The sequence below is a fragment of the Pelodiscus sinensis genome, chromosome 2, assembly GCF_052426305.1.
Source record: "Pelodiscus sinensis isolate ZL-2025 chromosome 2, ASM5242630v1, whole genome shotgun sequence".
Classification (NCBI taxonomy): Eukaryota; Metazoa; Chordata; order Testudines; family Trionychidae; genus Pelodiscus; species Pelodiscus sinensis.
Genome location: NC_143053.1, coordinates 169,215,647 through 169,230,871, shown reverse-complemented (window position 1 = coordinate 169,230,871; position 15,225 = coordinate 169,215,647). Strand labels below are relative to the sequence as shown.

Sequence of the window (15,225 nt, the reverse complement as noted above, 5' to 3'; positions counted from 1 at the left end):
TGCCCCAGGTCACATGATGAGTATTAGTGACAGAATTAAGAATGCAATCCAGGTCCCCTAACTCTCTGCTTACTGCTCTAGTTTCTAGCTCCTCCTTCCTCTGTACTAGGTCATGTTGCGTTGTCAGGAGAGATCATAATTTGAATGGACATAGAGGATAAACCTGACCTAGGGTGAAAGTTGAGACACATTAGTAGGACAGGAGATAAAAATCTTACACACTCCTATCCAGGGTTTATCTAGCCTCTGGATGAACAAGAAATTCAGTCTCCAAGGCTATTTAACATGAGCTTTCCAAAGCACTAAATTCTTCCTCTCTGTCTTTTGCCCATGGTAAAAAAAGTAGTGCACAGAAACATGTTTTCTCTTTCATTACATATCTCTGAGGTAGAAAAAAAGAGTTACTTTTAATGGTTTTAAAAATATGGGTTAAATACTACTCTTTGCTACACGTTTATCACTTGTGATTCATTCTTTTAAGCTCTACAGCATAAGATACAGCTGAATTTGTATTCTTCTGCTTGAGCTACATAGATTTTTGAGAGGGCAATATTAAAGTGTTTGGAAGAAAAGCTGAGTTGGCCTCAGAGCTTATATACTGTTTCTGCTATTTCGAATAATTAGTAACATATTAAAGTCATTAGTAAATTATGCTTCACCTTGATCTTGGATTGAATGGATTAATGAGTTGTGCAAATGTTCGCTGAAGAAGATTTGTTAGCTAGGGAAAACAGTGAAGGAGAAAAAAAAGATGAGTAAAAAGTATAAAGGAAAAACATAGTAAAACCTAGGGATAGGTTAGAGCAGTAAAAGGAGAGATCTTGAAGATAAAGTTAGACATTAGTTTCAGTTGCTACAGTGAGGTTATTGTTTTGAGGATCTTTGAATTATGGACATGACTCTGGATATGAAGCTGGTAACAAACTATAGTAAAATTTTCACTGTATCATGTATCAGAATCACTATAGATTAGAAGAAAAAGTGCAACCCTCAAAACTGTAAACTAAGTGTTTCTGGCCAAGAGATGAAAAGAAGAGAAGGGCTGCGTCTACACTGGCATGATTTTGCACAAATACTTTTAACAGAAAAGTTTTCCGTTAAAAGTATTTGCGCAAGAGAGCGTCTAGACTGGCATGTGCCTTTGCGCAAAAGATTTGCTTTTGCGCAAAAGCATCCGTGCCAGTGTAGATGCTCTCTTGCACAAGAAAGCTCCGATGCCCATTTTAGCCATCGGGCTTTCTTGCGCAAGAAATTAACATTGCCTGTCTACACTGGCCTCTTGCACAAGAATATTTGCACAAGAGGGCTTATCCCTGAGCGGGAGCGTCAAAGTATTTGCGCAAGAAGCACTGACTTTGTACATTACAACGTCAGTGTTCTTCTGCAAATACTCGTGGCCAGTGTAGACAGGCGGCAAGATTTTGCACAAAAGCAGCCGCTATTGCACAAAGTCTTGCCAATGTAGACACAGCCAAGAAGTATAAGTAACCAACAGTGCAATAAACTGATTTATAATGTTCTCCTGATCTCAAATCCATGAAGTCAATGGGAATCTTTCCACTGACTGATGTGAGACCTGTATGGTGTAGTAATTTTATATAAATAATGAGATAACAGATTATAACTTGATGGAGGAAGGTGCCAAGGCCAAATTCCAGTAAGTGAGTAAAATAACTGAATTCTGTGTGAGGCTGATGTTCGGCAGGTCTAATAAATGCCACAAGCTTGTCCCTTCAGAGATGCTGATGGAATGCTGGCAGGGGTGGAGTAGTGGCTATTATAGTAGTTCCGTAGCATCAGTGTTGCTCTGATTAGAATGTGTCCCATAGGAATAATTTCAAGGAGGGTGAGGGAAAAACATGATGCTCAAACATCATGTTCTTATTACTTTGGTCTATTGAAGAAATTATGCAGTGATCATATGCCACTCTGTATTTGTATTTTTCTGTGTTGCATTGTTTCCAGCTCAGCAGTTAAATTATAATCTTCTCTCACAGACCTGGTGTTTGGTACACAATCTGTTAAAATACAATCTTAATAAGTAACAGTGATCAGAATTTATTATAGAATTAAAAAGAAAAATAAACATGCTAAAAAAAGAGAGAGGTGTAGGTTGTAGTTCTTAATAAAATATGATAAAGCTTTTGAATAATTATTATCCAAACTGGACTCCTCTGATTAAAACCAGTCTATAATTGTGTATTGTTCTGTTTCTTGTTGTATAACTGCAGCTGAAACTCAGTTCTGGGTTTAACTTAAGAAAATCATTCTTACATAGAGAACCATACACCTGTGTTTTGTATCCATTCAGGTTCTTCCTAAGTTAAATACAAATAATTTATCACAAATCTTTTAAATTTAGAATCAAAATTAATTATATTTTTAGGTTCATTCCGTTTCCCATGCTGGGAACCAGAAATTTCAGGGCCAATCAGGAGTGCAAAATGAATCAGCAGGAAGTGCCATATCTTGCTTCCAAGCATCCAGATAGTTAATACAAACCCATTTACAGGCAGTCCCCGGGTTACGTACAAGATAGGGACTGTAGGTTTGTTCTTAAGTTGAATTTGTACGTAAGTCGGAACTGGCGTCCAGATTCAGCTGCTGCTGAAACTGACCAGCGGCTGACTACAGGAAGCCCGAGGCAGAGTTTCTCTGCCCCAGGCTTCCTGGAATCAGCCGCTGATCAGTTTCAACAGCAGCTGAATCTGGGCGCCTGGAACAGAGCAGCTGGTAGAGCAGCTGAGGTGCTGCCGGTTGGTCCCTCAGCGCCGCTCCTCGGCGCTACTGGACCAACCTGGCAGCACCCCAGCTGCTCTGCCCCAGGCGTCCTGATTCAGCCGCTGCTGGTCAGTTTCAGCAACTCTGCCTCGGGCTTCCTGTAGTCAGTCGCTGGTCAGTTTCAGCAGCGGCTGACTGGGGACGCCTGGGGCAGAGCAGCTGGGGTGCTGCCGGGTTGGTCCAGTAGCGCCGAGGAGCGGCGCTGCGGGACCAACTGGCAGCGCCCCAGCTGCTTTACCACAGGCGTCCGCGAGAAAAGCCTGGTCTGCTGGGGGGGGGGGGGGGGCGCACTGGCTGTGCCTCCTCCCCCCAGCAGACCAGGGAGACGCGGGCGGCGGGACCGAGACGCGCCGCGGTCCCGCTGCCCGCGTCCTCCGCATCTTTGCTCCGCGTCTCCCTGGTCTGCTGGGGCCCCCCTCCCCCAGCAGACCAGGGAGACGCGGAGCAGCTTTTCTTGCCCCGGAGGATGCGGGCGGCGGGACCGTGGTGCGTCTGGGCGGTCCCGTCGCCCGCGTCCTCCGGGGCGAGAAAAGCCCCGTTCGTAAGTACGGATCCGACATAAGTCGGATCCACGTAACCCGGGAACTGCGTGTATTTCCCAAATAAAACATAAATTTGGACCATATTTTTCTTTTGAGCTATACACTTTGACACCTCAATAGATGAACCCCCATTTGCGCTGAGGACAACATAAAAGAGTTCAAAGAAGGCACAGTGGCTGAATGAACGGTGAATGAATGAATATTGCAGAGACATAGATGTAATCTAGCACTCTTAAAAAGTTTATGCTATATTGATCATTCCTCTCACCTGCAGAGGTTTATTTCATATGTCATTCCCAGATTGCATTAGCAACAAAGAACTTAATGGGCTACTTCTAAGATCTTTTTAGCCTTATAACTCCGTTAGTGTTCTTCCATTGAGATAACACAATGAAGGTCTCTCTCTCTCTCTCTCTCTCTCTCTCTCTCTCTCCCTTCTCCCCTCTTCTCCTCCCCCTTCTTTCCTCCCCTGGTATGTGAACAAGGAGTTTGTGTTAGAGCACTCTATGCCAAAACAGTTAAAAGCAGGCCTCTCTTCTGAAAGTGTTTTTGTAAGATTTACTTAAGAAGATATTACTAGTAAAATGCTATTTGATGAACTTCAGCTCTCTGCTATTAGAAAAAGTATTTGGCTTCATTGAACAATAAACTTGCTGGGTAGATATAACCACCTGCTGTATGCTGATTGCACATTTTCTTAATCTCCGTAAAGTTGTTTTGCTATAGTAAATGGATATTTTAAGTTATAAGAACATAAAGAAGAACAATGGCCATATTGGGTCAGCCCAGTGGTTCATCTAGCTCAGCGATCTGTCTTTCAATAGTGGCTAGTGTCAGATACTATTTTAGAGGCAATGAACAGAACAGGGCAATATAGTGAGTGAACTATCTCCTGTTGTCCAGTTTCTAGAAGAGAGGTTTTAGCATGCCCAGAATATTATGTTGCATTCCTGACCATCTTGGCTAATAGCCATAAATGGAACTGTTCTTCATAACCTTACCTAATTCTTTTTTGAATCCAGTTACACTTTTGGCCTTTATAACATCCCTGGCAATGAGTTTCATAGGTTGACCTTGCTTTTCTGAAGAAATACATCCTGTTTCTTTTAAACCTGGTGCCTATTGGTTTCATGTTGATGACCCCCAGCTCTTGAGTTATATGAAGGGGTGTATAACATTTCCCTTCACAGCATTCACGATTTTATAGATTTATATTAGATCCCCCTTTAATCATTTATTTTTTAAGCTGAACAGTCCTAGTCTTTTTAATCTCTCCTAGTACAGAAGCTGTCTCATACCCTAACCATTTTGATTGCCCTTCTCTGTACTTTTCTCAATTCAAATATATCTTTTTTTGACATGGGGTGACCAGAACTGTACATAAGATTCAAGATGTGGACATACTATGACATTATTTAGTGGCATCATGATATTGTATTATCTATTCCTTTTCTAATGTTCCCTTTCTGTTTAGCTTTTTTTTTATTGCTACTGCAGTGAGCAGATGTTTCAGAAAACTATCCATGATGATTCCAAGATCTCTTTCCTAAATTATAACAGCTAATTTAGAACTCATTTTCTGTGTATGGTTGGAATTATTTTTTTCCAATGCACATTACTTTGCACTTATTCATATTGAACATTATCTGCCATTTTGTTGCCTAGGCACCCTTTGCAACTCTTCTTAGTCAGCTATGGACTCAATCTTGAGCAATTTAGTATGGTTTACAAACTGCTGTTTCATTGTTTATTCCTTCTTCCAAATCATATTGCTGTAGGTCTGCAATGTCACGTTAGAGTTCCTTCAGAACTCTTGGGCAAATACCATTAAATCCTGGTGACTTATCACTGTTAAATTTATCATTTATTTATGGACAAGTCCCATCATACCAGCAAACCCATCCTTTGCAAAGGGAATCTGCAAAAGTTGTTATATGTATTGAAAACATTATGGTTATGGAATCTTTAGAGATCACTCACTAGTTGTTTTATTACCAGTCTCGAGTTAATTTTTCTGTGCTGCCCTGTAAGAACACCAGTCACATTTGCAAATATTCTTTTGAAAGTGTTCCATACTATGCCAGGCACTCCTGGGGGGATAGCTTTTGGGAATTCACAATCCTCCTGCTGAAAATGAATGAGAGTGTTGTAAACTCCCACAACCTTTCCCATAGGATAATTGCTGATTTTTCAGCAGTCTGGCTGTAATGGATTCATACAACTCACATAACCCTTTTTTTTATTGCTAAAAATAGCTACTTATAAATTCAACTCAAAACTTATATATACTTAAACATTGCTGTGCATACTAACTTAATTATTTTAAAAAACTATATATAGTATGACCGTGCCACGGAGCAAGCACTCACCCCCACGGCACCACCAGTGGGTCACTCTGGGAATTAGCTCTCTAGCCCTGGAGTGCCTCCTATCTGCCCATGGTGCCCTTTCTTCCTAGTGCTGTCCTAGTTCAGTACCCCTGCACTCTAGGGTCCTCCCCGCTCAGTCAGCCCCAGGGGGTGTGTACCCCCAGCCAGTTTGTATAGCACCTCTCAAATTAGCATTTTCTGTGAATATATTAAACTATTGTTTACTGCCACCTCCAGGTTATTAAATGGAGATAATTAAATAAGGCCCAATTCCGTGAGATAATTAAGCACATGGCTGCCATCTGAAGAAGTGGGTTTTTGCCCCTGAAAGCTCATAATACTATTTATAGTATTCCACTAACTGACTTCTCCCAAGTTGCTAGACAGTCATTAGATAGCAGTCATTAGCTTTCAGCCACCACCCCCTGCCTCAAACCCTTTTATTGACTTTGGGACAGTTTTCATTGTGGCCTGTGGACTTCCAATAAAGTTTTCTGATGTATTGGTATCTTTCTTTTTCTCTAAACAGTTAAAACAAAGCATACCTCTTGCAACATTTTGTCCTTAATTTGTTAAACATTTTCCTCAAACTTCCAGGGGTAGATTTTCAAAGGCACAAATGAGAGTTAGACATCCAACTCCCTTTGACTTTTACAGAGGCTGGATGGGCCTGACTTTTGTGCCTTTTGAAAAAGGCCCCCTTATTCTTCGCTCTATTGTGTGTAGATATGGTCTAATCTGTGTTAATGTGTTTACCATCTTGAGAAGACCACCTCCGTGGCTGGGACTGTTTCCTGCATGCAAGAGGCAATTCAGTGTGGATCAACTTGATATCCGTATTATGAGAAATGAGCCTTATAGGCAAGAATACATTGCTCCTTTAGAATCATAAAGCAGTATTAAGCAAGGGTACTCTGCGTGGAAACAGTGGGATGACCGCATTCTTTTTTAAGAGATTCTTCCTGCTCTCCTTTAATTCCATGGTAAAATCTCCTGCTGGCTTGAGTGGTTTTCCAGGATCTTTCCGGAGAAACATTTTTATGTATGCATCAAAGGATTCTTTTTTTCCACAAGAAAGCACAACTGAGACTCGAAAAAGGAGAAGAGAAAGGAATGAACCCTCCCACCTTCCTGCCTTCCAAAAAACCCTCAAACCCCACCCCAAACCCATAGCCCCCAGGAGAATCAAATCTGTCTGTTAGTTGACTGGTTTCAGATCCCATTCTTGAAGCATGAAATGGGGAAAAACACCATGACGATCAATAAAACCTTAATGATCAGATCCATGGATGGTGTAAATCATTCTACCATGTTTCAGTTCAGAGACGCTATGTTGATTTACACTGGCTGAGGATCAGGCCCACAGTTGGATGGTTTTAGTAGCCTTTTAGGAAGTGAGAAGAAGATCCCTTTTCCCGTGTAGTACAATAGAGGCATAGTCACTAGCATTTGTGCACTGCAGCACATTGAAACAATTCAGGGCTTTTGTTCCACAACACTGTAAATTAAAACCTGAGTATTCTATAAACAGGTTGTACGGTGTGTTGTAAAAGGATATCTGTGCCACACAGAGGGAAGTGCTTTAATAAGACATATATGGCTTTTTGTATCTTGTATCAAAGTTTCTATAAATCAGGCTACACTTTCCCCCAACAAAGGCTGAGAGGAAATAAAATTAACTTGGATATGAATCAAAACCTGATAAGGATGTATGAAAATAAAATAGACACTACTTTGGAAGGATAAGAAAGGAAACAGTCTAACTGAAAATGTTATTTTTTCATCTTTCTGCTTACTCATCACATTTTTCTGTTATTCCTGCTCACTTATCGAGCTTACACATAAATGATTGATTGAGTCAGTGAACTCATTGTAATAAATTTTGTTTGATGTGCTGTCTTATAAAAATATCTTTTGAAACTCTGTCTCTTTTTGCTGTCTGCTCTTACCTTCTGGCATTTAATATCCAGTTTCCCCATCTGTCTGATTGTCTCTGATGGAATTTTTTTTCTCAATCCTTAATGCAGCAATCTTTTGTTCTGGTTTAGGTAGTCATGTAAAGTAAACACATGATTTGACCATCATTACTAATTTTGCAAAGGAATGTAAATGTGTGTGTTCCTGTCTCTGAGTTTTAAAAAATAAGTCTGTGTATAGACACTTGATAATATAATTTACAGTAGGTAGATCTGTCTGTGCAGGCAAATGAATACAGAAATTACTTTATCGTTGAATTACATCTCGTTTAGGGTTTACAGGTAGAGTGCTTGCTTTGGAGGGTTTGTTCCTTATTAAAATTTAAACAGATTTATATTGTTTAAAGAACACAGCTTTAAGTACAGACTACACAAAAATACGTAATATAGATACAGAACCTTTCATCCTAAAGTAAAGATTACGAAGTATTGTACATACAGATATGTTAGTGTAGCCATTCTGTGTGCATGAAGCATCTATAACAGTGAGTCTCCACAAAATACTTCGATAGCATACTGTTAAGGCAACTACAGTTGTGTTTATACAAAACACATAAAATTGAAAATTAAAATGTATGGAAATGTTGAGTTCAAGCAATTTTAAATAATTATTCCATTATGCTTAGAGTTCATCATTTGGCTAGCAATAATATAAATGAGGAAATTCACTTTATGTACTTAGTAACAGCCTTAACTCTGATCAACAAGATAAATGGGTATACTGTTCCAACCTAATTATATGCTTTACATAAAGTCATATGTTAACAATGTATACTCTGAAAGACTCTGTGAGTAGGTCTTGTTGGTTAGAGCTAAGGTATGCAAGAGGGGGAGAGAGATGTGTAGAAAAGCCATGTAGTCTGGAGACCATGCAAAGCAAAGCAGCTTTACAAGATGGTCGAAGGCCTGATCTACGAGGAAATGTTAAAAAAGGGAAGGAGAGGCATGTTCAATCTTAAAAAAAAAAAAAAAAAAAAAGAGAGAGAGACTGTGGGGAGGAACCTGATAATTCTCGTAAAATACATTAGGGGCTATTATAAAGAGGATGTTGATCTATTGTTCTCTTTGTCCACTGAAGGTAGGATCAGAACTAATGGGCTTAGGGAGATGAAAATTAAATAGTAGGAGAACCTTTCTAGCTATAAGGATAGTTAAGCTCTGAAACAGATTTCCAAGGGAGGTTGTGGAATCCCCACCACTGGAGATCTTTAGGAACAGGCTAGAGGGCCAACTGTAGGGAAAATGACATCCTGGGCTAACTTGTTATTTGGCACCCCAGCTGTTGTGGGTGGGTCATTCCCCCATTGCCCTAGTCCCCTAGCTTCTCAATCCCTGCCCTCTTCTCCTTTGCCTCAACCCCAGCACTGTGCCCAGACCCTACACCTCTAATATCTGTCCCCGCCTGTGCCCTAACCCCAACACTATGTCCTCTTTACCCATCCCTGCAATCCCTGCCTGCAGCCATGTGGGGAGACTGACCGAGATGCATCAAGCAGCTGCTATTCCTTCTCGCTCTCCCCTTCCAACACTACTCTGCCGAGGGAAGGGTGAGATGTGACATCAGTGCTCCCTGCAGTTCCGGTTATTAACTCCAGCAGGGCTGAGTAAGGAGAAGGCAGGAGAACAGCAGCTCTTGTTGTTCACCTGATAATAAAGCCCAGGTCAGGAAAGTGATCGGGATGCATGGAGCACTTGGTGGTGTTCCTCATTCCTCTCTCACAGCTCCGTAGCGGGGAACAGAAAAATGTTGGCAGGGGAGCAATATTTGTGCATCACAGCTTGCTTCTAGGCCCACCTTCCATGTGGTGCTCCCCTGCCAGCCAGCAGCACTTTCTGGCATTATACTAGCACCGAGCACTTCTGTACTGCCCCATGGCACCGCTGGTGGTTTCCCGTGTGACCCACCCCAAGACTGATTCTGACACCTTTCAGTGATGATCTGGGTTTACTTGATCCTGCCTCCGCACAAGGAGCTGGAATTGATGGCCTCTCAAGTTCCCTTTCAGCCCCACATTTCTATGAGAGGAGTAGTAAGTCTAATGAAGTAATTAAAGAAGTATGCTTGAAATAGCAAAGTGACTAGAAACTCTCCCAGTTAAGCATTTTACGTTTATGGATAAAACATAGAAGCGATGAATTGGTTGTGTTCTAAACCAGCCTAATTTGTAAAGTCATAAAACTTTCAACTGGGATTTTGAGGGGCTTCAGGGAGTTAAGTGCCCAACTTGTATTGAAAGTCAGTGGGAGATGACTTTCCCTCATTCCCTTAGGCCCCATTTGAAAACTTCCCCCTCATGTAATTCAAGCCCCAATTTAGCAAATATATTTGCGCATGTGTGCAACGTTCCCCTTAAGAATAGTTTATTGAATTCAGTGGTGAAAATTGTGCACATGCTTAAGTCTCTTGCTGAGTCAGGGCCTCAGTCGGGATGAGGGCAACTTCTAGCTTCAAGTACATTGAAAGCTCTGCTAAATTGCACAGAGTTCCTGGACCCTTTTGGACTGACACAAAAGTCTTTTCCCAGCAGCTTTGCTGATGAAGATCCAGGCAATATTGAGAGAAACTGTCAGTAATCCTTGTATTTCAGATTTTCCTAATATCCACCCTAAATTTCCCTTGCTGCAGCTTAAGCCCATTGCTTCTTGCCTTATCCTCAGCGGTTAATTAAAATTTACCTCATTCCTGCTTGTAACAAACCTTTATGTACTGGAAAACTGTTATCACATCCCCTTTCAATCTTCTCTTCTCTAGACTAAACAAACCCATTTTTTTCAGTCTTCTCCCATAGGTCATGTTTTCTAGGCCTTAATCATTTTTGTTGTTCTTCTCTGGACTTTCTCCAGTTTGTCCTCGTCCTTTCTGAAATATAGCACCCAGAACTTGACACGGTATTCCATTTTAGGCCTAATCATTGTGGACTAGAGCATTAGAATTTTCTTGCGTCTTGCTTACAACACTCCTGCTAATGCCTCATGAATGATGTTTGCTTTTTTTCAACAGTATTACGCTGTTGACTCATATTTGTCCCTTTCCACACTGCTCTTTTCTAGGCAGTCATTTCCCCTCTTACATGTGTGCAACTGATTGTTCCTTGCTAAATGGAGTTCTTTGAATTTTGTATTTATTAAATTTCAGTCTACTTATTTCAGACCATTTCTTTAGTTTGTCCAGATTATTTTGAATTATAATCCAGTTCTCCAAAGCACTTGCAACCTTCCCAGGTTGATATCATCCACAAACTTTATAAGAGTACCGTCTCTGCCATTATGTAAATCATTAATGAAGGTGTTAAGCAGAACTGGACCCCGGAACTGATCCCTGCAGCACACCTCTTGATATGCCCTTCCAGCTTGACTGTGAACCACTAACTACTTCCTGCGTGTGGTTTTTCAACCAGTTATGCATCCACTTTATAGTAGCTCCATCTAGTTGTATTTCCTAGTTTGTTTGTGAGAATGTCATGCTAGAGTTTATCTAAAGCAGGGGTGGGAAAAAGGGCCTCCACAGGCCGGATGTGGCCTGCCAAACAAGTTGATCTGGTTAGCGGCGGCCCTGCTGCTCCCCTTGCCCCCAGGCCAATCAGGGCCTGGGGGTGGGGGCGCATGTGAAGTCTCCTGCCCCCATCCTGAAAGGAGTGTACAGTGCTTCGAGGCACTGCACCCCTGACAGGGTGGGAGGAGACTTTGCGCGCTCCCCCTGCCCCCAGGCGAGTCAGGGGTTGGGGGAAGGAGGAGCGGGTGAAGTTTCTCCTGCCCTGAAGGGGCTCAGTACTTAAAGTCAACCACCAACTGCTGCTAACTCTAAGCCTGGTGCTTCCTTGCAGGGTGAGGGCAGGGAGCAAGACACTTCATGTGCTCCCCTTCCTAGGGCCCTGATTAACCTGGGCGCAGAAGAGGGGGGGAGCATGTGAAGTCTCCTCCCACTACCAGGGGCATGGGTACCTAGAGGGAGCCACCAGCTGTTCAAAAATTATTGCCCACCATTGATATAAAAAAAAATTATTTCCCACCATTGATCTGATATACCAATCTTCTGCTTTCCCTTATCTGCAAGTCTTGTTATCCTGTCAAAGGAAGCTGTTAATTTGGTTTGACACTATTTGCTCTTCACAAATCCATGCTATTGCGTAACACCTTATTATCTTCTAGTTATTTGCAAATTTTGATTGTTTAACTATTTGCTCCATTATATTTCTGGGTTCTGAAGTTAATATGACTGGTCTATAATTCCTCGAGTTGTCCTTATTCCCCTTTTTATAGATTGGCATTATATTTGCCTTTCTCTGGTTCTTTGGAATTTCTCCCATTTTCCATGTTTTTTTGAAGATAATCGCTAAAGGTTCAGATATTTCCTCAATCAGCTCCTTGAGTATTTTAGAATGTCTTTCTTTGGGTTCTGGTGACTTGAAGACCTCTATTTTGTCTAAGTAATTTTTAACTTGTTCTTTCCCAATATTAGTCTGTGATCCTACTTGATTTTCATTGACATTCACTGTTAAATGCCCCATTTCTACTAATCTGTTAGGGGAGGCTGGGAAAAATTGGAAGACGCTGTAAAACATTTAAAAGCACCCCCCCCCCCCCGCCTCTAACATCCAGTTCTTGAAAAATATTTCTTCTATGGGGAATATAAATCCTGGCTCTATTAAAGGCAATGGCATAACTACTGGTGACTTCAACAAGTCCAGGATTTAATACCCCTCACCTCCATCTCTTTCTTAGACTTCAGCAAGTTAGTTTCTTGGGGAAAATGTTATTCCTGAGAAAAGATAAATGTGTAAAATAAATCTTGGTTGCGAGCTTAATTGTCATGGCCTATACTATACATCTCCTCTACAATAAAATGTAATCACTTCTCAGTGTGAAGCACTGCAGGAGTCTAACTTTGTACTATAACGAAGAAAATGCTTTGGGACAGGAATAGGGGAAGAATTCCAGAATCGTGCAGTTTCAGGGGGAATTTTGCTAGGGAAATTGGAAAAATGTTTAGTGCACTGGAGCTAAAACACCTACTATCACAAGTCCTTAGGACATTGGTTTTATATTTAATTGAAAAGACACCTGTAACAATACAGTGTTTCTACTGAATCACCAGTATGTGAAGAGTACCACTTCTGAATCACCGGTGTCAGTTTGTACATCACCTAGGTTTTCCACTGGGGGAAGGTGTCTCCTGATGAAATACCAACTAGGAAGTATTTAGCCCACAGAAGCTCATGATGCTATAGACATATTTTTGTTAGTCTCTAAGGGTATGTCTACACTAATGTTATTCCATAATAACAAAGAATGTGTCCTCACAGCAAGCCATTTTGAAATAAAGGTGAGCTGGAGGACTTCTTTCTTCGACTCCTGTAACACTCCTTTTATGAAGAGTAAGGGAAGTCAAAGGAAGAGTGTTCTTCCTTTGATCATCTGCTATGTAGACAGCACCAAAAGCTGAATTAAGCTATTTCGACTTCAGCTACACAGTTGATGTAGCTCAAGTTGCGTAGCTTAATTCAACTTTTGCCCTGCTGTGTAGACGTGCCCTAAGGTGCTACTGGACTACTTGTGTTTTAAGTTACAGACTTAACAACTACCCCCCTGTGGCTAGGTTTTGTTTACCTCTTGGACATGTCAAAGTCACAGAGAGATGTGGTAGGTTCAGATGAAATCTAGTTATTGTATCCTTTCTGGACAGTACACGGATAATAAAAACAGTGTATTTTACAAAAGATATAGATAATTGTATTGTATTTGGAGTTGGGTTTATGTGGGTTACCAAAGCTTTTGGCAAGTAACTGAATACTCAGTTGTTTTATATTTTTCTATGTGTTCTGATGGTCTGCATTATGAATAAATTAGGGCTGCATGTCTTGTGTGGGCAGCAGTTCCACCATTCTGTTGCTTTTCTCTTTAAATATAGAGAGACCGTATTAGCTGTCCTTTCAGTGTGTGTGGGAAAAGAGCCAAGTTAGGAGAGAGTTGTGGCTTCTTGCTTTGAGGCGCTTTATAATTCACGGTCTTGCGCAACACTATATTGCAAGGTGCTTAAAGTAAATACATGGACTATGTGCTTTAGTGCAGACCCCATTAATCCCTGTTGCTTCTGTTAGCTGTAATTTGTATGGGTAGTTGCAAAGGCCTCATGGTCATTGGAATACAGGCCATTTTGAAAACAGTGTTAATTTGCACACATCTGGGGAAGAAATCTGAAGAAAATTGGAATTTGCCCCATAAAATATTGTCTAAAATAAATAGTTGCTGTTAAAATGAAATGACTCATTATTAGCAATTTAAAGAGTATTTTTTTAGAAAGTTAGTCTAAAATTACATAGCCTTCACATTACCTTGATGAAAGTAATGATCTAATGTATTGTTTGGATTGCAGACATATAGTTACAAACTTAATAGTCACATCCTGCGTTCTTCCAATTAGTGGCAAATCTGCCATTAATTGCAAGAGAACCTCTGATTTTCAGGCATGACCACATCATAGATGTTAACCTTTCTTCCCTCTAAAGTACAGTTTTGCTATTGTAAAGTGCAAATTACTTTCAGATTCACCCCCTTAGATTCTGGTTACTAAATTTAGCATCACATATTTTTATAGAATTAACCTTTTTCAACTTTGTCTTTGAGTAACAACTTAATAAATCTCTTCATCTTCTGATGGCAAATGATTTATTGAGGTTTGCTGCATCATTAATATTACAGATCATGTGGTGAGCTATAGTATCCTGAAATGTTTTCTGTGGCTTAGCCTATATAGTAGAAGGAGAAGGATGGGGAATAGAAAAGGATAATTCTGTAATAGGGAAGGATTATTTTGTGATTTAAGCCTAAGAATAAGAGTCAGGAAATGTAGGTTTTATTCCCAGATCTGTCACTCCTTCCTGTTTGTCTTTGTCTTTCTTTGCAAAATAGTCATGATAATACTTCTTGACCTCATAAGGTTGTTTGATGCTTACTTTGTTCACGCTTTTAAACTACTTTGAAGTGCTATAGATGTGCTAAGTGACGTTGACTAGAATTAATGGAAGCTGTTTACTTGGCCTGTTCATGGAATAGCACTCACTCACACAAGTCCTAATTGATGTATGGAATGTATGTGAAATGTGAATTAAAGTAAGATGAGGACAGTTGTCTGACAGATTTAAAAATCAAAGAAAATGCCAGGAAAGGTTGATGTCTCCCTGAAGTGTTGTCCTTTACCTTTTCTTCTAGGTTGCGTGTCTTACCCATATAGCAGCTAATTATCTTAATTGCAAAATAGAAGGAAAGCGGTGGGGTACTGCTCATGGCAGTATTGTTCCTTATCAGGTAAGAAAATAACAGTGGATGTATTTTGTGCTTTTAATCAGTGTTTTTTTTATAATATGAGATTGGGAAATGATTTACTCTTGCTGTGACCTATAGGATTCTGTAATGCATCTGTGTCTGACTAGAACAAGGCTCTGTTGTTCATTTTAAGATTTTGCATATATCTTCATCAGTGGAAGATTAGTAACAGGACACTACAAAAGATCAAAAGCATTTACTGAAATTGAATGACTTTAAAGCTTGATTATTTTT

General features: G+C 40.5%; 1 protein-coding gene across 3 annotated transcripts in view; it reads left to right on the top strand.

Annotated features, from left to right (window-relative positions):
- The window catches only part of SUGCT (succinyl-CoA:glutarate-CoA transferase), a 477,897-nt gene that overhangs the window by 89,984 nt on the left and 372,688 nt on the right, over positions 1-15,225 (top strand). For 2 of the 3 annotated variants that reach the window (XM_006124080.4, XM_006124079.3), the window contains exon 9: positions 14,878-14,973. The exons of the other annotated variant lie outside the window; for it this stretch is intronic. In XM_006124080.4, coding sequence (XP_006124142.3) covers positions 14,878-14,973 — 96 coding nt within the window. The remainder of the gene's footprint in view (positions 1-14,877; positions 14,974-15,225) is intronic. 3 annotated transcript variants of the gene reach the window in all.